The sequence below is a fragment of the Bombina bombina genome, chromosome 7 (genome assembly GCF_027579735.1).
Source record: "Bombina bombina isolate aBomBom1 chromosome 7, aBomBom1.pri, whole genome shotgun sequence".
Lineage (NCBI taxonomy): Eukaryota > Metazoa > Chordata > Amphibia > Anura > Bombinatoridae > Bombina > Bombina bombina.
In genome coordinates, this window is record NC_069505.1 from 394,759,844 (window position 1) to 394,786,956 (window position 27,113).

At 37.5% G+C, this 27,113-nt stretch overlaps 1 protein-coding gene across 3 annotated transcripts in view; it reads left to right on the forward strand.

Moving 5' to 3' along the window:
* Positions 1-876: 876 nt before the first annotated feature.
* APEH (acylaminoacyl-peptide hydrolase) overlaps positions 877-27,113 on the forward strand; it is a 62,370-nt gene continuing 36,133 nt past the window's right edge. The window contains exons 1-3 of one of the 3 annotated variants that reach the window (XM_053721129.1): positions 877-1,015; positions 21,240-21,369; positions 22,257-22,383. In XM_053721129.1, the coding sequence (XP_053577104.1) occupies positions 1,001-1,015; positions 21,240-21,369; positions 22,257-22,383 (272 nt within the window). In that variant the 5' untranslated portion in view covers positions 877-1,000. Of the gene's footprint in view, positions 1,067-13,407; positions 13,537-21,239; positions 21,370-22,256; positions 22,384-27,113 lie in introns of those variants that run through there. The other 2 variants (XM_053721127.1, XM_053721128.1) reach the window with 2 other exon arrangements.

Sequence of the window (27,113 nt, forward strand, 5' to 3'; positions counted from 1 at the left end):
CATCAGTCAGCTGACCTGTGGCTTCTGTTCATTTCTATGGAGATAAAACGACACAAGCAATATGGCGTATAGTCACGTGATCATATTGCTTTTATACAGTACTTGTATTTGCTTTCTTCTTTTAAGAGGCTACTTGTAATTTCTGTAATTATTCTGCTTTACCCCTAAAATCTTACATAAGAGACTTAAATCTTACATTTGAGAGTTTAACTGCTGTGTGCTGCATGTTATTCATTTATCAAATTGTGCAATATAAAAATCTATTGATTTAACTAATGTTTTAATATTTTTAAATATATTGAATTTTGCTGGAAGATCCTTGACTCATAAATAATAATAATACTAGTATAGTGAAAGTGATCACCTTTACTGAAAAGACTTTCGCTAATGCATGTGGGTAATGAAAAATAGTCCAAATTTGAATTGCTTTCATGAACATTTGAGATTTATTTTATTTTAATAAGAATATAAAGTAATTTCTATAACTCACTATGAATCTTTAGTTTACATCTGTGTGTAAATGCTTTAAGAGGCTTCTAATCTTTAGATTTTGTGCTACTTGAATAAAAGTATCATTAATCAGGGTTGGGTGGTGAAGAGCCCATATGAGCTAATAGATTGGTGAATATGATCACAATCACGAATAAAACATTTGTATTTAAAACAGAGTGTTTATATTTCTTCAATACCGTTGCAATGTTTGTTGTAAAAAGAGAAATCAGTCTCAATGGCATCTAATGACCAAAAGGTCTGAAAGTCTGTCCTATTTATAGGTACACTGTCAGTACCAGGGCATAAGTAAATCAGGGAACATTACAGGCACTAGCACTGAATGGGTTAAGCAATGTGCTCCTGTCATTTTAACAACACAACTCCTCCCCTTTTTGTATACAAGGAAATGATCCGACCAATCGGAGAGTTCGGGTGAACCCACCTCTTTCAGAAGTAGGGGTGGTCCGCGTGTTTTTCACCTAGATCCCCCCGAGGCTCGGTTATCATCATGGCAGCCGCTCAGGTGAGAGGTCTCTGTGCGCTGGGTTACCATGGAAACCAGACGATACCACCGGTACACGAGGGGGAAGACGCTATGCAAGGTTTTATGTATTTGCTAGTTTCCAATACTAAGGGGATATTAACTCATTCCTTGCGGTGTATGTGCTAAAGATTACACAAGACCAGGTAATGACCTCTTGGCCACTGTGGCCTTGAATTCCTGGCAAGCAGATCTGTAGGACAAAGGCCACATGATCAGATGACCAGTGGCACTTGGCTCCCAGTGTCACATAGTAGCTTATTTAGAATCCCCTGGACGTTATATACATTTTGTTTCGTTCCTAAAACAGACCTGTATGTGTCACCCTCAACACATGCTCAGTAAGGATACAATAATGTCATTGTGTGATTCTGTAACTCACTGCCAGGAAATAGCTTCATAGTTCTTCAAGGGACACTGTCACCAAAATGATGTTTCTTTTTAATAAAGCTTTGAGGATGTCCAGCATGTGAAAAAATATGTTTGCAACAAAAAAGTATAAGCTAAATAGTAGGAAAACAAATCTATGCACTAGTAATACTGCAGTAATAATACTTGCTGGTATGCAGGGATGCACCTTTAAAAAAAAAAAAGTACCTCTCTAGTTCCCTTTAAAAGTTTTGATTGGGTATAATGTGCCTGATTGCTCTTGACACCTTATTGATAATGGCCTGGGGTACACCGTTTAAAGGGACATTCTAGCGTGAAAATATAATGCTCTATTTTGTTATAGCATTTTATTTGTTAATAAAATTCCCTTTTCTTAAAACGTGTTTAAAGGGATATAAACACTCATTTTTTTACTTTCATGATTCAGATAGAACATGCAATTTTAAACAACGTTCTAATTTTACTTCTACTATCAAATTTTCTTTGCTCTCTTGGTATTTTTTTGTCAAAAAGCAGGACTGTAGGCTCAGGAGAATGCATGTGTCTGGGGCACTCTAGCATCAGTCTACACCAGAATTTTTATTGTTTTAAAAGATAGATAATACCTTTATTGCCCATTCCCCAGTTTTTCATAACCGACACAGTTATATTAATATATTTATAACCTCTGTGATTATCTTGTATCTAAGCCTCTGCAAACTGCCCCTTTATTTCAGTTCTTTTGACAGACTTGCAGTTCAGCCAATCAGTGCCTGCTCCCAGATAACTTCACGTGCACGAGCACAGTGTTATCTATATGAAATACATGAACTAACACCCTCTAGTGGTGAGAAACTGTTAAAATGCATTCTGAAAAGAGGTGGCCTTCAAGGTCTAAGTAATTAGCATATGAACCTCCTAGGTTAAGCTTTCAACTAAGAATACCAAGGGAACAAAGCAAAATTGGTGATAAAAGTAAATTGGAAAATTGTTTAAAATTACATGCTCTATCTGAATCATGAAGGTTTATTTTGGCCTAGACTGTCCCTTTAAGCACAAGGAGAATTCGCCAGGTAATTCCCCTATGGGTTCTCCTCAGCTCGCCTTTAGAGAAGCGCGTCTGTGCACTCAAATTTATAAAAAAAAACTGTTTTTTTATTTTTTTTGCGCTTCTCCATGGGCGAGCTGAGGAGATATAAAAATAAATTTCTCCAGTCGGATTAGTATCTGTGCCTTATTTATCAATGAAAATAAGCAACTATTCTCCAAAGTCGTATATTAACCAATAGCAATATTTATACAGCCCCACTCTTATATTTATTAATGCCCCTCTTCAACAGTCATGGAAGAAAATAGATCTGTTTTCATTATTTTGCAATTCTATTTTTGCTCTTCTTTTTAATCATTATATTTGCGCCCCAATAGATATTATTTTTGTGGCCTTTTTATAAATTATTTTTGTACTCCAATATATATATATATATATATATATATTTATATTTATATTTATATTTGCGCTCAATATACATTGTAATTGCGCTTTGTTATATATTATTTCTTTCATGTAATTGGCAAGAGTCCATGAGCTAGTGACGTATGGATATACAATCCTACCAGGTGATGCAAAGTTTCCCAAACCTTTGTGCTAAGATTTCTACGTTGATATGCGCTTCTCAGCATTTTGAAGCCCAGTTCCTCTCAGAGTACAGTGAATGTCAGAGGGATGTGAAGGGAGTATCACCTATTGAATGCAATGGTTTTCCTCACGGGGATCTATTTCATAGGTTCTCTATTATCGGTCGTAGAGATTCATCTCCTACCTCCCTTTTCAGATCGACGATATACTCTTATATACCATTACCTCTACTGATAACCATTTCAGTACTGGTTTGGCTATCTGCTATATGTGGATGGGTGTGTTTTGGTAAGTATGTTTTTATTACTTAAGACATCTCAGCTATGGTTTGGCACTTTATGCATTAATATAAAGTTCTAAATATATGTATTGTACTTATATTTGCCATGAGTCAGGTTTATGTATTTCCTTTTGCATACTGTCCGTTTCATATTTGGGGATAAACATATTTAGGAAATATTTTTCTTACCTGGGGTTTAGTCTTTTTTTCAAATTGACTGCTTTTTTTTCTTTCAAATTAGGCCCGCGAGAGCGCAAAATGCCAACGTTTATTGCGTCATTCTTGGTATGAGAAGTTTTTAGTGTGAAGGTACGTCCGATAACGCAAATTCGTAATTTCCGGCATCTTAGTTGACGCCGAGTTCCTTGCACAAGGTTGCGTTGTTAGTGACGCGAGTGTGTCATTTCCGGATGTTAGCGCCCAAAAAAATTCAGTTACGTTGTGCGTCATACTTGGCGCCAAATAATTTCATTATTTAAAACCCTTTTTCCTATATGCCTCTTGCCTTTTTTCTATGTCAGAGGGCTATGCTGTTTGCATTTTTTTCCCATTCCTGAAACTGCTATATAAGGAAATTGATAATTTTGCTTTATATGTTGTTTTTTCTCTTACATTTTGCAAGATGTCTCAATCTGATCCTGTATTAGAAATCTCTGTTGGAACCCTGCTGCATGATAACAGTTCTACCAAAGCTAAGTGTATTTGTTGTAAACTTGCGGAGATTATATCTCCAGCTGTGGTTTGTAATAGTTGTCATGATAAACTTTTACATGCAGATAATGTGTCCATCAGTAATAGTACATTGCCTGTTGCTGTTCCTTCAACATCTAATGTACAAGATATACCTGTGAATTTAAAAGAATTTATTGCTGATTCTATTCAGAAGGCTTTTTCTTCCATCCCGCCTTCTAATAAACGTAAAAGGTCTTTTAAAACTTCTCATAAGGTTGATGAAATTTCAAATGACTGACAACATACTGAATTATCCTCCTCTGATGAGGATCTATCAGATTCAGAAGATCCTTCCTTAGATATTGACACTGACAAATCTACTTATATTATTTAAAATGGAGTATATTCGTTCTTTGTTAAAAGAAGTGTTGATTACATTGGATATTGAGGAAACTAGTCCTCTTGATATTAAAACTAGTAAACGTTTAAATTCTGTTTATAGACCTCCTGTGGTTATTCCAGAGGTTTTTCCAGTTCCTGATGCTATTTCTGATATGATTTCTAAGGAATGGAATAGGCCTGGTACTTCTTTTATTCCTTCTTCAAGGTTTAAAAAATTGTATCCTTTGCCAGCAGTTACATTGGAGTTTTGGGAAAAGATCCCCAAAGTTGATGGGGCTATCTCAACTCTTGCTAAACGTACTACTATTCCTATGGAAGATAGTACTTCTTTTAAAGATCCTTTAGATCGGAAACTTGAATCTTATCTAAGGAAAGCCTATTTATATTCAGGTCATCATCTCAGGCCTGCAATTTATTTGGCTGATGTTGCAGCTGCATCAACTTTTTGGTTGGAAAATTTAGCGCAACAAGAATTGGATTCTGATTTGTCTAGCATTGTTTGCTTGCTGCAACATGCTAATCATTTTATTTGTGATGCCATTTTTGATATCGTCAAAATTGATGTTAAATCTATGTCTTTAGCTATTTCATCTAGAAGAGCTTTGTGGCTTAAATCTTGGAATGCTGACATGACTTCTAAGTCCAGATTGCTATCTCTTTCTTTCCAAGGTAATAAGTTATTTGGTTCTCAGTTGGATTCAATTATTTCAACTGTCACTGGGGGGAAGGGAGTTTTTTTGCCTCAGGATAAAAGACCTAAGGGTAAATCTAAAGCTTCTAACCGTTTTCGTTCCTTTCGACAAAATAAGGAACAGAAACCTAATCCTTCCTCCAAGGAATCTGGTTCAAATTGGAAACATTCTTCAAATTGGAATAAATTCAAGCCATTTAAGAAACCAAAGCCAGCCCCTAACTCCGCATGAAGGTGCGACCCTCATTCCAGCTCAGCTGGTAGGGGGCAGATTAAGATTTTTCAAGGATGTTTGGATAAATTCTGTCCAAAATCAATTAATTCTGAGTTGTCTCTCAGGGGTACCAAATAGGATTCAGAGTAAGACCTCCTGTGAGAAGATTTGTTTTCTCTCGCGCATCCCAGCAAATCCAGTAAAGGCTCAGGCTTTCCTGAAGTGTGTTTCAGACCTGGAGTTTTCAGGGGTAATCATGCCAGTTCCGTTTCAGGAACAGGGTCTGGTGTTTTATTCAAATCTATTTATTGTCCCAAAGAAAGACAATTCATTCAGACCAGTTCTGGATCTGAAAATTTTGAATCTTTATGTAAGAGTATCAACTTTCAAAATGGTGACTATAAGGACTATTCTGCCTTTTGTTCAGCAAGGACATTATATGTCCACAATGGACTTGCAGGATGCATATCTTCATATTCCGATTCATCCAGATCATTATCAGTTTCTGAGATTCTCTTTTCTAGACAAGCATTACCAATTTGTTGCTCTTCCTTTTGGCCTGGTGACAGCTCCAAGAATCTTTTCAAAGGTTCTCAATTCCCTACTCTCTGTAACCAGAGAGGGGGGTATTGCGGTGTTTCCTTATTTGGACGATATCTTGGTACTAGCTCAGTCTTTATGTTCTGCAGAATCTCACACAAATCAACTAGTGTTGTTTCTTCGAAAACATGGTTGGAGGATCAATTTACCAAAGAGTTTCTTGATTCCTCAGACAAGGGTCACATTTTTAGGTTTCCAGATAGATTCAGTGTCCATGACTCTAACAGAAAAGAGACGTTTAAAATTGGTTGCAGCCTGTCGGAACCTTCAGTCTCAGTCATTCCCTTCAGTAGCTATGTGCATGGAAGTTTTAGGTCTCATGACTGCAGCATCGGACGCAATCCCCTTTGCTCGTTTTTACATGAGACCTCTTCATCTTTGTATGCTGAACCAATAATGCAGGGATTATACAAGTATTTCACAATTAATATCCTTAAATCCCAATGTTCGACTATCTCTGACTTGGTGGTTAGATCACCATTGTATAGTTCAAGGGGCTTCTTTTGTTTGTCCAACCTGGACTGTGATCACAACAGATGCACGTCTTTCAGGTTGGGGAGCTGTTTGGGGATCTCTGACAGCACAAGGGGTTTGGAAATCTCAAGAAGCGAGATTACCAATCAATATTTTGGAACTCCGTGCGATTTTCAGGGCTCTTCAGATTTGGCCTCTGTTGAAGAGAGAACCGTTCATTTGTTTTCAGACAGACAATATCACAACTGTGGCATATGTCAATCATCAGGGTGGGACTCACAGTCCCCAAGCTATGAAAGAAGTATCTCGGATACTTGCTTGGGCGGAATCCAGCTCCTGTCTAATTTCTGCGGTTCATATCCCAGGTATAGACAATTGGGAGGCAGATTATCTCAGCCGTCAGACTTTACATCCGGGGGAGTTGTTCAGATGTGGGGTCTTCCAGAATTTGATCTGATGACTTCTCATCTAAACAAGAAACTTTCCAGGTACCTGTCCAGGTCCAGGGATCCTCAGGTGGAAGCAGTGTATGCGTTGACACTTCCTTGGTGTTATCAACCTGCTAATATTTTCCCGCCTCTAGTTCTTCTTCCAAGAGTGATCTCCAAAATCATTATGGAACAATAGTTTGTGTTGCTGGTGGCTCCAGCATGGCCTCACAGGTTTTGGTATGTGGATCTTGTTCGGATGTCCAGTTGCCAACGTTGGCCACTTCCAATAAGGCCGGACCTTCTGTCTCAAGGTCCGTTTTTTCATCAGGATCTCAAATCATTAAATTTGAAGGTATTGAAATTGAACGCCTAGTGCTTAGTCATAGAGATTTCTCTGACTCAGTGATTAATATTATGTTACAGGCTTGTAAATCTGTTTCTAGAAAGATTTATTATTGAGTTTGGAAGATTTATATTTTATGGTGTTCTTCTCATAAATTCTCTTGGCATTTTTCAGAATTCCTAGAATTTTACAGTTCCCTCAGGATGGTTTGGATAAGGGTTTGTCTGTGTCAGGGTTTTTTCCCTGTTGTGTTTGCCATGTGCTGCTGGCAGCCATTTTACTCACCTCTCTTCCTGACTATGGTGCATTGTGAGGGATGCTGCTCAATTCCTGCACTTCCCTGGCTTGTTCCTGACTCTGCTGTTTTCCTTTTTCCTGATTCCGGCTCGTCTGACTATTCGCTTTGGCTCCTGACTCGGCTCGTCTGACTACCAGCTCTGGTTTTGATTCCTGGCTTGTTATTTGACTTGTGGACTTTTTATTATTTTTTGCTATTAATAAAGGTGTGATTATTTTTGCACTTCTCGTCTCAGTCTGATTCCTGGCACCCTGACAGTCTGCAAGTTCCTTGAAGGGACAAATCTCTGCTCTTTCTGTTTTATTTCACAGAAAGATTGCTAAACTTCCTGATATTCACTGTTTTGTACAGGATTTGGTTCGTATCAAGCCTGTCATTAAATTAATCTCTCCTCCTTGGAGTCTTAATTTGGTTTTGAAGGCTTTACAGGCTCATCCTTTTGAGCCTATGAATTCTTTAGACATTAAACTACTTTCTTGGAGAGTGTTGTTCCTTTTGGCCATCTCTTCTGCTAAAGTTTCTGAATTATCTGCTCTTGTGAATCTCCTTTTCTGATTTTTCATCAGGATAAGGCGGTTTTGCAGACTTCATTTAAATTCTTACCTAAGGTTGTGAATTCTAACAACATTAATAGAGAAATTGTTGTTCCTTCCCTGTGTCCTAATCCTAAGAATTCTTTGGAGAGATCCTTACATTCTTTGGATGTGGTGAAAGCTTTGAAATATTATATTGAAGCTACTAAAGATTTCAGGAAGACTTCTAGTCTATTTGTTATATTTTCTGGTTCTAGGAAAGGTCAGAAGGCTTCTGCTGTTTCCTTGGCTTCATGGTTCAAATAAGCTTGATGAATCAAAAGCTTTGAGTCGGGTCAAGCCCCGCCTCAGAGAATTACAGCTCATTCTACTAGATCAGTCTCCATTTCATGGGCTTTTAAGAATGAAGCTTCAGTTGATCAGATTTGCAAAGCAGCAACGTGGTCTTCTTTGCATACATTTACTAAATTCTACCGTTTTGATGTATTTGCTTCTTCAGAAGCAGTTTTTGGTAGAAAAGTTCTTCAGGCAGCTGTTTCAGTTTGATTCTTCTGCTTATGTTTTAACTTTTTCTTTTCATTTATGAGAATAAACTTATATTTTGGGTTGTGGATTTTTTTTTTTCATCGAAAAATGGCTGGTTTTATTTTAACCCTCCCTCTCTCTCTGTGAAGTTCCACATCTTGGGTATTGCTATCCCATATGTCACTAGCTCATGGACTCTTGCCAATTACATGAAAGAAAACATAATTTATGTAAGAACTTACCTGATAAATTAATTTATTTCATATTGGCAAGAGTCCATGAGACCCACCCTTTTTGTGCCTCTGAGAAAGCCGTGCTAGCGGCAGAATGCGCATCGGGCGTATTTTCTGTGTGTGAACCCTCAAATCTATAATTCTGGGATACTTTAACTGATATATTTTTTGAAGCTTTGTCTTCACCTCATTTACGTGTCTTATCACGTTGCCTAGCCCTGACCTCCGGTTACAGTATTGCATAGTTGAGAATAATTGTTGTGGGGTCAATCCCCTTTTTCTCGATAGTCTTGCTGCAATCCGTTAACCGTGAGGGCCTGGAGCTGGGCTCTATTATAATTTGCTTATCCCTGACCACAATTGATTTTTTGAGGTCACACACACATTTTGTATATACTCTTTTAACCTAAGTTTTAAATGTTTGTATCACCACATACACTTCTTGTGTCACACCCTTTTTACCTTATAGCATGATACTAGTAAAAGTTATGTTTTAATATATGCCCACGTCTGGCATCTACCACTGCCCTGTTACCATTACTTTTCTGATAATATTAACCCTTTGAGTGCTGAGGTACTGTCACCTTTTTCTTGTTTATTCCTCTATATACTCAACAGTCAGCACCCCCCTACATACTAACAATTATATAATTGAGTACTGGTAGTGTATTAGCACTATTTGTTATAATTACAATTGAAGACTAAATTGTTAGGGGCTCTCATTGGTTTTACTACACTATTTCTTATTATTATACTGGTTTTATTACAGGCAGGGAGGAATCCGAGGTAACCCTTTCCTCAGTAACTCCTAGCAGAGCAAATGACATTGTTTTGCTTGCGCTTCCCTATAGTTCCCATTTTCTCTCCATAAAACTCAGTAAAGCGTTTCTTAATAAATTTGGCTGTAATAAATCTCAAATCTACTCCTTTCCCTACACTTTACCCTCACACAGTACTGTGAGACTCTCAGGCAAACTGCGCGCAGTCTATTCCACAAACAGGAGCTCAAAAGTAAGAGATGAGGAATGTCCTGTGCTCAGTGGTGGATCCAATAGCTCAGATGGACTATGCAAAGTTTAGTGCATGAGTAAGGGCTGAGGTATGCCCATATCAATGTAAAGGCTGTGACTGGCTGTTACCAAATAGACTTGTGCGCGGCGGAAACATTTATTTCGGACCGATTCAGATTTTTTCGAATTTCGTTTTTGGATTGATTCGGATACATTTGAATGTATTCATTTAGGATTTGAATAAATTCGGATGTGTTCGGTTCGGATTCGATTCGTAAATTTGGAAGTTCGGTATGTGTTAGGTGGATTGTGCTGTGTATTAGACTAGTATTATGTACTGTATATTAGGTGTAACCCATCTGAATTAACATAACATTAACAGGTACCAGCTACACAATATGCACAGAGCTAGCAGAGGTATATAACCTAATATACAGTACATAATACTAGTGTAATACATAGCACATCCCACCTAAGTACCAACCTCACAGGTACCAGCTACATAATATGCACAGAGCTAGCAGAGGTATATAACCTAATATACAGTACATAATACTAGTGTAATACACAGCACATCCCACCTAAGTACCAACCTCACAGGTACCAGCTACACAATATGCACAGAGCTAGCAGAGGTATATAACCTAATATACAGTACATAATACTAGTGTAATACACAACACATCCCACCTAAGTACCAACCTCACAGGTACCAGCTACACAATATGCACAGAGCTAGCAGAGGTATATAATCTAATATACAGTACATAATACTAGTGTAATACACAGCACATCCCACCTAAGTACCAACCTCACAGGTACCAGCTACACAATATGCACAGAGCTAGCAGAGGTATATAACCTAATATACAGTACATAATACTAGTGTAATACACAGCACATCCCACCTAAGTACCAACCTCACAGGTACCAGCTACATAATATGCACAGAGCTAGCAGAGGTATATAACCTAATATACAGTACATAATACTAGTGTAATACACAACACATCCCATCTAAGTACCAACCTCACAGGTACCAGCTACATGATGTCCCCTGCACAGAGCTAGGGGACAGACTGATATAACCTAATATACTGTACAATACTAGTGTAATTGTGATTAGTCCATGGCCATTCAAATGTAACGAATAAATCCGAACTAATTCAGATTTATTAATTACAAATGCATTCAGATTAGTTTAGTTTCGTTGCTAGGGTAATTTGGAAATTCAAATCGATCCGAAGCTCCAAATTTGACAAATTTGTCCAAATTTCGATTCAGAACTAAACAAAACGCACATGTCTATTACCAAATGCCACTTACAAAGCTGGAGCCAAGCCAGAGCCACTATCAGTGAATATGTGAGGGAACAACAAAAAATAATAAGTGTCCTCCACACAAAATGTTGCCAGCTGGGTGACATTATAAAGTAGCCAGGTGGGGGCAGTGTTATACTTTCAAATATTTTAACATTATCTGCTATCTAAAGCACAAAATAATTGCATAATTTAACATACATTTATTTATTGATAACTTGTGCAATAAATATTGAAACATTTCAATATTAGCTCATTTTAGTATAATATTGGCTAAAATTTTAGCAGGGTGGTAAGTAAAATCAGCCGGGTGGTGCACCCACTGAAAAGATTGTGGGGAGCATAAAGATATTAAAGGATTTAATATTAAAAGCCAGGGATAATGCAAGGATTTTTTGCTCTTTAAACAAATCACATTCCTTACCCCAGAAAAAAATCACCCTTCCCTCTATTTTAAATTTCTCCTTGTACCTCAAATGATAATTTCTCAAACTCCCATGCCATCTATAAATCAAATTAAACCTCGGATCTATTGCATGGGCCCTACAATCATCTCCCTCATATATCCTATATTTTCACATGTATATTCATAAAAACTGCACAAAACTGCATTCACACACACACTACTCAGCATAAACATTCATATACACAAACATACACCTAGGACAGATAAGAGTACCAACACATCAATCTCATCTGGACAGATTGCTCATCTGAGATACATAGTAACATAGTAGATGAGGTTGAAAAAGTCCATCAAGTTTAACCTATACAAATCTAATATACTTACACAAAGCTCCAGTTGAACTTAAATTAATCCCATTAAAAAAGGTAACCCATTTAACACCAGCAATCATATCCCTGAATTCTGTTTCTAGCAAGAAATGTATCCAAACCATTTTTAAATGTATCTAAGGTATTGGCATTTACTACCTCCTTAGGTAATGAGTTCCACAGTTTGATTGCTCTTACAGTGAAAAAACATTTATGGTGCTGGACATTAAATCTCCTTTCCTCCAACCTTAAAGGGACAGTATACTATAAAATAGTTTTTCCCTTAATGTATTTACAATTGCTTTTTTTACCAACTGCAGAGTAAAAAATGTATGACAATTAGCTTTTTAAGGTTTATTTGTGTATATTAAAGCTCTGATTTTGTGTTTTGAAGCCACAACCTAATAAAATGGGTTGAGCTTGTAGGTATAATCAGATCTCATTACTTTATCACATTGTGTACATATACCTGTTTCTTTATCTTATATCTGTCCATAAAACAATCACCAGTACTTGGAGAGAACAATGGAAAATTAACATTTTATTACCTTATCTCTGCTATAGCCCACTGGGAGTGTCATTTCTTTTGCTGGCTGTGTTTACAAAGCTTATCTATAGCTTGGACCTGCGGCCACAAACTTTCAGAATAGGTGGGGATACCACATGCTAAATCAACTATTTCAAATGCCAATATAAGGGTAAAGGAGCTACTTGTAAACAATTTAATACACCCCAGCAGGTAAAGTGGATCATTGGAAACAAATTAAAGAGGAGAAAAATTTTGAGTAAACTGTCCCTTTAAATTGTGACCACTTGTCACAAACTATTTATTGGAATAAACAGAGCTTCTGCCATCTCTGTATATGGTCCTTGAATATATTTATATAAAGTAATCATGTCACCTCTCATGCGCCTTTTTTCTCTAGAGAAAAAAAAAGTGAACATACATTTACATGCACAAATTTGTGCTCTGCTTAATGGAACTGCTGGGCTTTTGAATATCAGACTGGCTGCAATGGGGCCCCGTAGTTCCGCCTGTGCCTGTGCTTCATTAGATTTGTTGATTTCATATTTTGTATGCGGTGTGCAGGGCTTTATAAGTACCCCTCCAGCTCCCTATGGTGCCTCATACATATAGTCTACCACTACATTATGGTGAATGCTTTCCCCAGAATAACAAAGTAATTGGTGAGGTTTTTCTCACTAGAGGTAAATGCTTTTAAAGGGACATTAAACTCAGAATTAAACTTCCATGATTTGGACAGAGCATGCCATTTTTACAAACCTTCCTACATGAAATGTGCCTCTTTCTTGTGATTTTTGTTGAAATTTAGCTCCTTACCACAAGGGAATTCTGAGGTAGGCTAAGAGCGTGCATGTGTCTTGATCGCTATATGGCAGCGGTGTTAACAAATGGAGGAATGTGCTTTAAAGAGCTTACAAGCTACAGATAATTTAGATTAGATATACTGGTCATATATTGCAGATTAATCAGCGGGTGCCATCTACGTTAGTAGCTTTGGTCAGCAATAATTTTTAATAACCCTGAGTTAACAACTAATATGTAATCATGGCCCATTGCATATAGGGAACTGGGAGAAGGGCCATCGTTTGGTTAAGATACTGGGATATCAAGCGGCATACACTGGTGCTCACCCGGAGACGCCGAATGACATCAGCCCATATCCCTGCACCTCAGGTACTTTGTTTTAAACTAGCAGAGGCCTAAACATATTGAGTGATCCCCACAATTCTAAAGACATCAGAAATAATATAAAAATCAACCTCTATATAATATATATACAATTTACACTGTTTCAGAATAACAACCTTTTTTCCAGTCATGTGACTGCTGTTGAAAAGCATTGAGAAGCAGTGCATTTATTAAAATAGCCAGTAGTTGAAGCTGTCCGCTTGTGTTGCAACAAAGCCAAGCAAGCTGAAATTAATCAGTTTAACCAGACCTGAGCAATCAAGCAGATTTCAAAGGAACAAGATCTTCCTGTCTATAAATCAGTCCAGATTGGAATGCATAGAAAGAACTGTTTGCAGAAAAATGCAAGTGAAGTCTGTGTTGTGTGATTATTTTATTACGTTTAAAATGCTGTTTAGTAAATGTTTTTGTTCATTTAACTTAGTTTAATTATATATTCTGTGTTGTGTGATTATTTTATTAGGTTTATAATGCTGTTTAGCATATAAAGTCTTCATTTCAAAGCTTTAAAAATAATATATTAGATGTTACTTATGACAATTTTGAGAGGGGCCTGGAACCTATCTCTCTCACTTCCCATTGACTTACATTATAAACTGGGTTTCAATTTACAACGGTTTTGATTTACAACTATTCCTTCTAGAACCTAACCCCGGCGTAAACTGAGGGCTACCTGTATACACTTTCTTGCCTAAAAAATATTAAAGGGACAGTCTAGTCCCAATACATAATTTTGATTACTCATTGTTACACACCAGAGAAGCATCCTGCAACTGGTCCCACATCTATAAGCTTTTAAGAAGTGCATGAAACATTTAAATATTCATAGTCTGTAAGGAGATAAAATGGCCGCCAAGCAGTGCTCTACGACTCCAGAGTAACTATCGGCTAGATTTAGAGTTTTGTCGGTAAAGACCCGCGTAGCTAACGCAGCTTTTTTTTCCTACCGCTGCTTCCAAACAACGCTGTTATTTAGAGTTGTCTGAGGGGCTGCGTTAGGCTCCAAAAACGGTGCGTTGAGCCTAATTTGCCGCCACTTCAACCCTTAATACCAGCGTTGCGTTGCTTACGGTAGCGGTAAGCAGCTAAAACGTGCTCGTGCACGAATCCCCCATAAGAAACAATAGGGCATTTTGGGCTGAAAAAAAGCTAACACCTTCAAAAAAGCAGCGTTAAGCTCCCAACGCAGCCCCATTGTTTCCTATGGGGAAACAGTTTCTAAGTCTGCACCTATTTTAACTAGGTACAATAGCTATTAAATAGTTATTAACTATTTAATAGCTACCTAGTTAAAATAATTACAAAATTACCTGTAAAATAAATCCTAACCTAAATTACAATTAAACCTAACACTACACTATCAATAAATTACCTACAATTACATACAATTAAATAAACTAAACTAAATTACAAAAACACTAAATTACAAAAAATAAAAAAAGATTACAAGAATATTAGGCTAATTACACCTACTCTAAGCCCCCTAATAAAATAAAAAAGCCACCCAAAATAATAAAGGTCCCTACCCTATTCTAAATTAAAAAGTAACCAGCTCTTTTACCAGCCCTTAAAAGGGCTTTTTGCGGGGCATGCCCCAAAGTAATCAGCTCTTTTGCCTGTAAAAAAAAATACAACCCCCCCCCAACATTAAAACCCACATACCCCTACTCTAACCCACCCAAACCCCCCTTAAATAAACCTAACACTACCCCCCTGAAGATCTCCCTACTTTGAGTCCTCTTCAACCGACGCCTACTCGCCGAATTAAGGTTCCTTTAAATGACTTCATTCAAGATGGCGTCCCTCAAATTCCGATTGGCTGATAGGATTCTATCAGCCAATCGGAATTAAGGTAGGAAAAATCTGATTGGCTGATTTAATCAGCCAATCAGATTTAAGTTCAATCCGATTTTCCTACCTTTATTCCGATTGGCTGATAGAATCCTATCAGCCAATCGGAATTCGAGGGACGCCATCTTGGACTTTGGGGCATGCCCAGCAAAAAGCCCTTTTACCAGCCCTTAAAAGAGCTTTTTGCTGGGCATGTTGGATGACGTCATTTAAAGGAACCTTCATTCGGCGAGTAGGCGTCGGTTGAAGAGGATGGATCCGCGTCGGCTGGAAGAAGATGGCTCCGCTCCGGATGGATGAAGATAGAAGATGCCGCTTGGATGAAGATGTCTGCCGGTCCGGATGTCCTCTTCTGCCCGGATAGGATGAAGACTTCTGCCGGTCTGGATGTCCTCTTCTGCCCCATCGGATGAAGACTTCGGCCCGGCTGGGTGAAGACGACTCAAAGTAGGGAGATCTTCAGGGGGGTAGTGTTAGGTTTATTTAAGGGGGGTTTGGGTGGGTTAGAGTAGGGGTATGTGGGTTTTAATGTTGGGGGTGGTTGTATTTTTTTTTTACAGGCAAAAGAGCTGATTACTTTGGGGCATGCCCCGCAAAAAGCCCTTTTAAGGGCTGGTAAAAGAGCTGGTTACTTTTTAATTTAGAATAGGGTAGGGACCTTTATTATTTTGGGGGGCTTTTTATTTTATTAGGGGGCTTAGAGTAGGTGTAATTAGCCTAATATTCTTGTAATCTTTTTTTATTTTTGTAATTTAGTGTTTGTTTGTTTTTGTAATTTAATTTAGTTTATTTAATTGTATGTAATTCTAGGTAATTTATTTAATTAATTTAATGATGGTGTAGTGTTAGGTTTAATTGTAACTTAGGATAGGATTTATTTTACAGGTAATGTTGTAATTATTTTAACTAGGTAGCTATTAAATAGTAAATAACTATTTAATAGCTATTGTACCTAGTTAAAATAAATACAAAGTTGCCTGTAAAATAAATATACAGGGAGTGCAAAATTTTTAGGCAAATGAGTATTTTGACCACATCATCCTCTTTATGCATGTTGTCTTACTCCAAGCTGTATAGGCTCGAAAGCCTACTACCAATTAAGCATATTAGGTGATGTGCATCTCTGTAATGAGAAGGGGTGTGGTCTAATGACATCAACACCCTATATCAGGTGTGCATAATTATTAGGCAACTTCCTTTCCTTTGGCAAAATGGGTCAAAAGAAGGACTTGACAGGCTCAGAAAAGTCAAAAATAGTGAGATATCTTGCAGAGGGATGCAGCACTCTTAAAATTGCAAAGCTTCTGAAGCGTGATCATCGAACAATCAAGTGTTTCATTCAAAATAGTCAACAGGGTTGCAAGAAGCGTGTGGAAAAACCAAGGCGCAAAATAACTGCCCATGAACTGAGAAAAGTCAAGCGTGCAGCTGCCAAGATGCCACTTGCCACCAGTTTGGCCATATTTCAGAGCTGCAACATCACTGGAGTGCCCAAAAGCACAAGGTGTGCAATACTCAGAGACATGGCCAAGGTAAGAAAGGCTGAAAGACGACCACCACTGAACAAGACACACAAGCTGAAACGTCAAGACTGGGCCAAGAAATATCTCAAGACTGATTTTTCTAAGGTTTTATGGACTGATGAAATGAGAGTGAGTCTTGATGGGCCAGATGGATGGGCCCGTGGCTGGATTGGTAAAGGGCAGAGAGCTCCAGTCCGACTCAGACGCCAGCAAGGTGGAGATGGAGTACTGGTTTGGGCTGGTATCATCAAAGATGAGCTTGTGGGGCCTTTTCGGGTTGAGGATGGAGTTAAGCTCAACTCCCAGTCCTACTGCCAGTTTCTGGAAGACACCTTCTTCAAGCAGTGGTACAGGAAGAAGTCTGCATCCTTCAAGAAAAACATGATTTTCATGCAGGACAATGCTCCATCACACGCGTCCAAGTACTCCACAGCGTGGCTGGCAAGAAAAGGTATAAAAGAAGAAAATCTAATGACATGGCCTCCTTGTTCACCTGATCTGAACCCCATTGAGAACCTGTGGTCCATCATCAAATGTGAGATTTACAAGGAGGGAAAACAGTACACCACTCTGAACAGTGTCTGGGAGGCTGTGGTTGCTGCTGCACGCAATGTTGATGGTGAACAGATCAAAACACTGACAGAATCCATGGATGGCAGGCTTTTGAGTGTCCTTGCAAAGAAAGGTGGCTATATTGGTCACTGATTTGTTTTTGTTTTGTTTTTGAATGTCAGAAATGTATATTTGTGAATGTTGAGATGTTATATTGGTTTCACTGGTAAAAATAAATAATTGAAATGGGTATATATTTGTTTTTTGTTAAGTTGCCTAATAATTATGCACAGTAATAGTCACCTGCACACACAGATATCCCCCTAAAATAGCTATAACTAAAAACAAACTAAAAACTACTTCCAAAACTATTCAGCTTTGATATTAATGAGTTTTTTGGGTTCATTGAGAACATGGTTGTTGTTCAATAATAAAATTAATCCTCAAAAATACAACTTGCCTAATAATTCTGCACTCCCTGTAAATCCTAAAATAGCTACAATATAATTATTTGTTATATTGTAGCTATATTAGGGTTTATTTTACAGGTAAGTATTTAGTTTTAAATAGGAATACTTTAGTTAATAAGATTTTATTTATTACGTTAGATTAAAATTATATTTAACTTAGAGGGGTGTTAGACTTAGGGTTAGACTTAGCTTTAGGGGTTAATACATTTATTATAGTAGCGGCTAGGTCCGGTCGGCAGATTAGGGGTTAATACTTGAAGTTAGGTGGCTGCGATGTTAGGGAGGGCAGATTAGGGGTTAATACAATTTATTCTAGTGTTTGCGAGGCGGGAGTGCGGCGGTTTAGGGGTTAATACATTTTAGTGGCGGTGAGGTCCGGTCGGCAGATTAGCGGTTAATAAGTGTAGGTAGGTAGCAGCGACGTTGGGGGGGCAGATTAGGGGTTAAAATATTTATTATAGTGGCGGCGATGTGGGGGGACCTCGGTTTAGGGGTACATAGGTAGTTTATAGGTGTTAGTGTACTTTAGAGCAATGTAGTTAAGAGCTTTATAAACCGGCCCATAAAGCTCTTAACTACAGCCTTTCCATGGGCGGTAGGAGTCTTGTCGGTAGAGGGTGTACCGCTCACTTCAGCCAAGACTCTAAATACCGGCGTTAGGAAGATCCCATTGAAAAGATAGGATACGCAATTGGCGTAAGGGGATCTGTGATATGGAAAAAGTTGCGGCTTGAAAGTGAGCGTTAGACCCTTTCCTGCCTGACTCTAAATGCCAGCGGGTGGCCAAAAGCAGCATTAGGACCCCTTAACGCTGCTTTTGACGCCTAACGCAGAACTCTAAATCTAGGCGATTGTGTTTAAACATATCATTGCAGCATAGCTAGTGATAATAGTAAATGGTCTAATAAATAAAAGCATGCCGTTGTATCACTATATTGGCCCTCCAAGGGCCAGTTACCCTTTCTGTTTGTTAAAAAATAAGCATCTTTATTATAAAATGTGTTTTATGTTCATATAGTTCTTTTTTATATTCATTATCACATTTGTTTTAGTTGAATGTCCTTTTAACAATTAAAGGGACAGTCAAGTCCAAAAAAAACCTTCATGATTCAAATAGGGCATGTAATTTTAAACAAGTTTCTAATTTACTTTTATCACCATTTTTGTTTTGTTCTCTTGGTATTCTTAGTTGAAAGCTAAACCTAGGTAGGCTCATATGCTAATTTCTTAGATCTTGAAGGCCGCCCTTAATCTAAATGCATTTTGACAGTTTTCACCACTAGAGGGCGTTAGTTCATGTGTTTCTTATAGATAACATTAAGCTTATGCAAGTGAATTTACTGAGGAGTGAGCACTGATTGGATAAAATGCAAGTCTGTCAAAAGAACTAAAATAAGGGGGCAGTCTGCAGAGGCTTAGATACAAGGTAACCACAGAGGTAAAAAGTATAATAATATAACTGTGTTGGTTATGCAAAACTGGGGAATGGGTAATTAAGGGATTATCTATCTTTTAAAACAACAAAAATTCTGGTGTTGACTGTTGCATTTATTTAATTTGCAAATCTTTTGTAATATGTGGTTAATTGTTGATATATACTGTGCCTATATAAAAAAAATAGTTCTATCTCCCTTTAAATTCATATCCGTACAGTAAATGCAAACAGGTGCAAAATATATTGCCTATTAGCAAGTATCCAATCATTTGTCAGTAGATTACTATCTCAATATATAAACCTTCATTGGTCCCCATAATGTTACAGTATATTTGCTAGCACAAAAAATGTCAGATTTTCCTGTCCCAATAGTTATATATTACATTTACTTTGAATTCATATATCAGCTAACATCTGTTTAATTCTGCTTACATTGTGTGTCTAAAAGGACATTTTAGTGGAGAAAAAGATTGATGAGAGTTATTCATTCAAAATTATATTATGGAAAAAGCTTTAGCATGTCCCTTTAAAGGGACTTTAAACACTTTGACATGGTAATATAAAATGATAAAACTCTACAATATACTTTCATTATTTATTTTTGTCACCCTTTCCTATAATTCCATTCTGAATTTGTGAGCTTTTCAGTTTCTGTTAGAAATGGAAGTGCAGAACACTGTTATATCCCACACAGCCATTGGCTGCACACTCTAGTGACCTATTTATAACTGTCCCTAATTGGCCACAGCAGAGAATGTAACCTAAGTTACAACATGGCAGCTCCCATTGTTTTATACACCCTAAAACTATACACTTATTTTGTCAATATTTAAAGGAATAGTCTAGTCAAAATTAGACTTTCATGATTCAGATAGAGCAGCAACTTTCTAATTTACTCCTATTATCAATTTCTCTTCATTCTCTTGGTATCTTTATTTGAAAAAGCAAGACTGTAAGCATAGGAGCCGGCCCATTTTTGGTTCTGCACCTGGGTAACATTTTCTGATTGGTGTCTAAATAAAGCCACCAATCAGTAAGCGCTATCCAGGTGCTGAACAAAAAATGGTCCGGCTTCTATGCTTACATTCAAATAAAGATACCTAGAGAACAAACAAAAATTGATAATAGGAATAAATTAGAAATTTGCTTAAAATTGCCTGCTCTATCTGAATCATGAAAGTTTTATTTTAACTAGACTATTCCTTTAAAAAACACATCTACATGTTATTCTTTGACTAATCTTTTCTTTGAATGCATCATTCTACGTAGCATTTATTTAGTGTTTAATGTCCCTCTAAATCTTTTCCTTCCAAGAGGATAATAATAATTTGCACATATTTGAATCATTTTCTACAGATCATATTTTGTTGATGGCAAATAAAAGTTAACAGGACATAACATTGCTATAATATGTCAGAGTATTTTATTATTGCAATGTTACTCATACATACGTACATACGGGAGGAAACACATAGTTAAAGTCAGCTCAAGAGCAGCAGTGAATTACTGGAGCAAGCTGAACAGATCTGGTAAAACAATGACAAGAGACATATTTGTGTAGCCACCATTAATCAACTAGCTCCTAGTACTGCATTGCTGCTGAGGATATGTACATATGTTTTTAAAAAAGGATACCAAGAGAACAAAGCACATTTGATAACAGAACTGAATTTAACCTCTTAAAGACAGAGATGTACCTTGTCTTCCATGGCTCACATAAGCGCTATAGAATATTTTGGACTGTTAAGGATTTAACAATGTCTTAAAATTGTATTCTCTATCTGAACCATGAACATTTAATGTTTTACTTTCTCGTCTCTTTAACTGTATCTTGTAATTAACAGTTTTTCTTTACAGATTCTCAACAATACCAAAGAAATTGCCTCCCTATACCGGGATCTTAGCCAGTTCCCGTCTTTGTCCAGTGTATCTATAGGGCCGAATGTTACCACCCAATATGGGGGCAAATACAGCAACATTTATACTGGTAAGAGCAAAGCCGGCCTGTATCCAGGTTGTGATGACTAATTTATACAAGTATTTCATGTCATTTTTATTTGTATAATTCCCATTAATGCAGAGCACCCAGTACCAATGGAAAGTCTAGTTTAAAGAGTTATGTCCCTCTGCTTATTTTTCCTACTGTATAGATGTCCTAGTTTAACCAAAACCACACCGTGACTCCTCCCCCAGACTTCCTGACTCCTCCTCTAGACTGCCTGACTCCTCCCTCAGACTGCCTGTCTCCTACAGGCTGCTTATACTTTCAACTTTTTTTTTTTTCCCCCAAAGTGAAACTTCTTGATTTTATTTATTTATTTATATATATATATATATATATATATATATATATATATATATATATATATATAATCCATAGCCGGTGACCCAGCACTCCTTCCACACGGGTGTAATATATATATATATATATATATATATATATATATATATATATATATATATATATATATATATATATAATCCATGCTAGCACTGTTTTGTAAATTAGCTGGTCAGCAATTAAACAGTGAAAAAGTATTCTAAAAATTTTCATGCAGATGGAGCAAGAGTTCTTGATCATGGAATCTGTGCTTCAATAGAAGTGGAGTAGGCAAATAAGTAATTTAGGTAGACAATAAGACATTTCCTGAATAGCCCTGGAAAATATTATTTATAAAATTTTAGAGCAATGCACAATATAAGGAGCAACACACCACACTCATATTGTGCACTTTAGGTGTTTTACAGGGAGGTTAAATGTTGAGTTCATGTTGCCTTCTTCCTTCGTTCTGTAATGTGTTCTTACTGGTAACACCAAAAGTCTTGATATGGGATTTCTTAATTCAATTCTCCATTTTTATTTTTTTTGTGTAGAATGGTCACAAAGAGATCTGGATCGGAATGAACAGGTGAAATTCTGCCGTCACTACATTGTCTTCCATGACAACAAGACCGTTGTGTACTCCGGAGCCTGCGGGAATGGCAGTGAGATTAAGGGCGAGTAAGTATGAATAAATTACATGGGTATAAGGGAGCACCATTTTTAATTTGAGATATGGATAGGCTGACCATATTGCCGCTTTAAAAAGGGACACATATGAAAAATACATATGTCAGGGCTGTTTTCAGGGCTGTTTAAAGAAATGATTTGTATAAGAACCCTGACATATGTGTTTTTCATATGTGTTCCTTCTTAAAGCGGCAATATGGTCAGCCTAGATATGGAGATCAAATAAACGCAATAAATAGATAAACAGGAGACCAGAGAAAGAATGTAGGGAAGTAATTAGTAAATAGGGACACTGTACTATAAAATATTTTTTCCCTTCAATGTGTTAACACTGACTTGTTATACCAGCTGCATGAAATGTATTGGAAAGTGCTTCTTTTAATTGTATTCTTGCAACTGAAATAGCTGGTTTTGCTCATTGACATCTTAAAGGGCCATAAAACATTTTGAGTTATGTGCATATTATAAAAGGGTCAACCGAGGTAAAACTTGTGTAAAAAAAAATAAAAAAAAATCTAAGCATTTTAATAAAATTTCCAAATATCTGCAAAATTACTTGCACTTTAGTGTTGCCAAGTGTAGCCTGCTCCACCCCCCTTATCAGTCTCCTACTCCAAACTTTTGTGGTAACATATAACAAAGTGTGCATGTGAGGATAATTACTTATGTAAGCAAGTTGGGGTTGAGGAGGGTCAGCAAAGCGGGGTTGAATCCAGCACTCAAGTCCCAATTTGGAGAGCTGCCAAGAGCTACTGCCAAGCTCTAAAAGCACAAATAGAACAAAAAAAGCGGAGGTTCTCCAGTAGTGAAAAACTTCTTTCTTAATTTATTTAATTTCCAAACAGGATCAAAACAAACACAACGTTTCGGGGCAAATGTCCCTTAATCATGTGATAAAATTACACTCACAAACCACCTGTTTAAATAGGCAACTACCTGGGAGTTTAACCCTTACATTCTCAATTGCCATTAGCTAAATGGTTATAGTGCCATCTTGTGGAAAAAACAGATGAATGTACATAAAAATACAGCTATGAAGCCTCATAGAAAAAGGGGGTAGCACATACATTAAGTAGGAACAACATAAATACAGCATATATAAAGTGACAGCAGATATAGAGGATTACACCATTTAACCTTGGAGTCCCTAAACAGAGAGATGGAAAAAAACAGAGTTATCCTACAATATGAAATAAAGAAATCATAAAACATAATATGCATAATAGATGATAAAGGCATGATAAATTAATAAATACCATCATAATAGAGTTATTAATAAAACACTGACCAGTTGATTTCCCTGTTCAACCCCTTCGGTTCCAAGGTATCCAACTGAAAGATCCAAAAGGTCTTGTTCAATAACTTAAAAGGGAAGCTGGTTGATCTGATGGCCAGCCAACAAAAAGTGGTGGGCAACAGGTGCTGTGACCACCTTACATCTTATATTACTCTTATGTTCTGTGATGCGGTCATGGACATGCCTGGTGGACTCACCCACATAGGCCCGCCCACATGGGTATTTGATTAGATATACCACATAGTTAGTATTGCAGGTAAAATGATCCTTATATTGGTATTTATGGCCAGTATGGGGATGCAAAAAATAAGGACTCTTAATAATTGAACTGCAATTTATGCACCCCAAAGAAGGAAAACAGCCTACATTTTTCTTGGTTATAAATCTCTGTTGATTAACTTTGCTAGATCCAATGTCCGCTTTAATCAAAACATCTCGCAGATTATTACTGCGTTTATAAGCGGGCATGGGAACTTGGCAGAATTCATCTATGTTTGGATAGCAACTGTTTAAAAGGCCCCAATATCTGTGTGTTTTAAATACGGCAGAACTCTTCCTTGAAAACTCAGAAACAAATGTAATTCTTTTATTACCACATTTAGGTGGTTTGGGTTTTAACAATGTTTCTCTCTGAATAGGTAATATCTCCTTGATGATACTAGAAATCAAATTATTTGGGTACCCTCTCTGTAAACAATTCTCACCCATTTCTAAAAGTATAATATAGGCTTTTGATTCATCAGCAACAATACGTTTGACCCTCAGCATTTGGCTACGGGGAAGTGATTTAATGAGTGAGGGATGGTGAGCGCTGTCATACTGGAGAAGGCTGTTCTTTTTACAGAGAGGGTACCCAAATGATTTGATTTCTAGTATCAAGAAGATATTACCTATTCAGAGAGAAACATTGTTAAAACCCAAACCACCTAAATGTGGTAATAAAAGAATTACATTTGTTTCTGAGTTCTCAAGGCAGAGTTCTGCCGTATTTAAAATAATTTGCAGACATTGGGGCATTTTAAACAGTTGCAATCCAAACATAGAGGAATTCTGCCAAGTTCCCATGTACGCTTATAAACGCAGTAATAATCTGCAAGATGTTTTGATTAAAGCGGACATTGGATCTAGTAAAGTTAATCAACAGAGATTTATAACCAAGAAAAATGTAGGCTGTTTTCCTTGTTTGGGGTGCATAAATTGGAGTTCAATTATTGAGTCCTTATTTCTCTTGTTAAGTGTATCCAGTCCACGGATCATCCATTACTTGTGGGATATTCTCCTTCCCAACAGGAAGTTGCAAGAGGATCACCCACAGCAGAGCTGCTATATAGCTCCTCCCCTCACTGCCATATCCAGTCATTCTCTTGCAACTCTCAACTAAGATGGAGGTCGTAAGAGGACTGTGGTGTTTTATACTTAGTTTATTTCTTCAATCAAAAGTTTGTTATTTTTAAATGGTACCGGAGTGTACTGTTTATCTCAGGCAGTATTTAGAAGAAGAATCTGCCTGCGTTTTCTATGATCTTAGCAGAAGTAACTAAGATCCTTTGCTGTTCTCACATATTCTGAGGAGTGAGGTAACTTCAGAGGGGGAATAGCGTGCAGGTTTTCCTGTAATAAGGTATGTGCAGTTAAAATATTTTTCTAGGGATGGAATTTGCTAGAAAATGCTGCTGATACCGAAGTAATGTAAGTAAAGCCTTAAATGCAGTGATAGCGACTGGTATCAGGCTTATTAATAGAGATACATACTCTTATAAAAGTGTATTTTAAAACGTTTGCTGGCATGTTTAATCGTTTTTTACATATGTTTGGTGATAAAACTTATTGGGGCCTAGTTTTTTCCACATGGCTGGCTTGAATTTTGCCTAGAAACAGTTCCCTGAGGCTTCCCACTGTTGTAATATGAGTGGGAGGGGTCTATTTTAGCGTTTTTTTGCACAGCAAAAATTACAAACACAGACATCCAGCTTCTTCCTGCATGATCCAGGACTTCTCTGAAGGGCTCAAAAGGCTTCAAAAGTAGTATTGAGGGAGGTAAAAAGCCACAGTAGAGCTGTGGCAGTTGTTGTGACTGTTTAAAAAACGTTTTTGTCATTTGTTATTCCGTTTTTGGTATTAAGGAGTTAATCATCCATTTGCAGGTGGGTGCAATGCTCTGCTAACTTATTTCATACACTGTAAAAATTTCGATAGTGTAACTGCATTTTTTCACTGTTATTTCAAAATTTGGGAAAATTTGTGTTTCTTAAAGGCACAGTAACGTTTTTTTATTTTGCTTGTAAACTTGTTTTAAAGTGTTTTCCAAGCTTGCTAGTCTCATTGCTAGTCTGTTTAAACATGTCTGACACAGAGGAACCTACTTGTTCATTATGTTTGAAAGCCATGGTGGAGCCCCATAGGAGAATGTGTACTAAATGTATTGATTTCACCTTAAACAGTAAAGATCAGTCTTTATCTATAAAAGAATTATCACCAGAGGGTTCTGTCGAGGGGGAAGTTATGCCGACTAACTCTCCCCACGTGTCAGACCCTTCGCCTCCCGCTCAGGGGACGCACGCTAATATGGCGCCAATTACATCAGGGACGCCCATAGCGATTACCTTGCAGGACATGGCTGCAATCATGAATAATACCCTGTCAGAGGTATTATCTAGATTGCCTGAATTAAGAGGCAAGCGCGATAGCTCTGGGGTTAGGAGAGATACAGAGCGCGCAAATGCTGTTAGAGCCATGTCTGATACTGCGTCACAGTATGCAGAACATGAGGACGGAGAGCTTCAGTCTGTGGGTGACATCTCTGACTCGGGGAAACCTGATTCAGAGATTTCTAATTTTAAATTTAAGATTGAGAACCTCCGTGTATTCCTTGGGGAGGTATTAGCTGCTCTGAATGACTGTAACACAGTTGCAATTCCAGAGAAATTGTGTAGGCTGGATAGATACTATGCGGTCCCGGTGTTTACTGACGTTTTTCCTATACCTAAAAGGCTTACAGAAATTATTAGCAAGGAGTGGGATAGACCCAGTGTGCCCTTTTCCCCATCTCCTATATTTAGAAAAATGTTTCCAATAGACGCCACTACACGGGACTTATGGCAGACGGTCCCTAAGGTGGAGGGAGCAGTTTCTACTTTAGCAAAGCGTACCACTATCCCGGTTGAGGACAGTTGTGCTTTTTCAGATCCAATGGATAAAAAATTGGAGGGTTACCTTAAGAAAATGTTTATTCAACAAGGTTTTATTTTACAGCCCCTTGCATGCATTGCGCCTGTCACTGCTGCAGCGGCATTCTGGTTTGAGGCCCTGGAAGAGGCCATCCAGACAGCTCCATTGAATGAAATTATTGACAAGCTTAGAACGCTTAAGCTAGCTAACTCATTTGTTTCTGATGCCATTGTTCATTTGACTAAACTAACGGCTA